The sequence below is a fragment of the Lottia gigantea genome (assembly GCF_000327385.1).
Source record: "Lottia gigantea unplaced genomic scaffold LOTGIsca_703, whole genome shotgun sequence".
NCBI classification, from domain to species: Eukaryota; Metazoa; Mollusca; class Gastropoda; family Lottiidae; genus Lottia; species Lottia gigantea.
This window is the reverse complement of record NW_008710380.1, coordinates 4,187-5,322: the sequence shown is the minus strand read 5'-3', so window position 1 is coordinate 5,322 and position 1,136 is coordinate 4,187. Positions and strand designations below refer to the sequence as shown.

At 32.7% G+C, this 1,136-nt stretch overlaps 1 protein-coding gene across 1 annotated transcript in view; it reads right to left on the bottom strand.

Moving 5' to 3' along the window:
- LOTGIDRAFT_239641 (hypothetical protein) overlaps positions 1–1,136 on the bottom strand; it is a gene marked incomplete at its 5' end in the record, with an annotated part of 7,855 nt that overhangs the window by 3,287 nt on the left and 3,432 nt on the right. The window contains 2 exons of the mRNA XM_009065809.1: positions 209–328; positions 744–880. Coding sequence (XP_009064057.1) covers positions 209–328; positions 744–880 — 257 coding nt within the window. The remainder of the gene's footprint in view (positions 1–208; positions 329–743; positions 881–1,136) is intronic.

Sequence of the window (1,136 nt, the reverse complement as noted above, 5' to 3'; positions counted from 1 at the left end):
CGTTGTTCTTTTCCATAATGATCATCATATCTGGATCTAGACCATGATAATCCTGGATTCCAGCTAGATATTTACCATTATGGTGTTTAGTATTAATATATCTATTTTCCCAGTCAATAGTAACAGGACCATGATTATGTTGCCATAGGTAGTAAGTAGAAGGTGATGCTGACGTGGTTTTTAAATTAGTATCATGAACAGTTGATACCTCACTGTTATCATCGAATATCAAACATCGTCTAGCAAGTCTAATATTACCAGCTTTATCTACTGCAGCAAGTATAACAGAATATACACCTGGTACTGTTAAATTAAATTGTTGGCTCTTCTGTTAATAAAAAGAAAAAATATGGATTTAATGATCTAATAAATTTTCTATTGGTAATATTCATAGAATATAGACATAATCCTTGTAAGAAATTTTGTATCACAGCACACTAAGAAACAACTGTTATTTCTTATTAAGGACATAGGTAAAGAGCCAATATATATAGACGTAATACTTCCAAATATGATAGCGAACCGCGGTGGCTCAATGCCGCTGTCCTTGCATAATTTCCCTCATTGTAGCCTGCATGACGTTGCCCAGATTCATTAGCCCATATGGTACAGAAAAGTAGGATGTACAAATCCATTCATTTAATTTCATTTCCAAATATGATAGATACTAGAAAGAATAGTACGTCGCTGCTGTCATATTAAGGATAAGGTTATGGAGGATAAAATTATTCATCAATACCTACCAATGTAGTTTTCGTGTCGAATACTCGTTTGTCTATCATTAGTTCATTTCCTACCGACTTCATGCTGAATATTTCTAATTCATATATAGCTATACCAGAATCATCGTCAATCCAACCGTCCCAATAAACCGTATTATCTACCTATAAAAAATAAATATCGAACAAATATTTTCTGAATTTCTATATGGATGCTGATCAGATGTGTGTAGGCTACGTTTAAACTGTAGCCAACCTACACGATTTGAGATATTCACTTCATTAATGTAGATACAACAAAATATCTAATCAAGGAAATGGTTGTCTATATATTTGATTACAATCTGACCAATTTCATCATTATCACTTTTTAGACAAAAATTTCAACCTCGCTATTTCTGTTTGAACTCGGTTGTA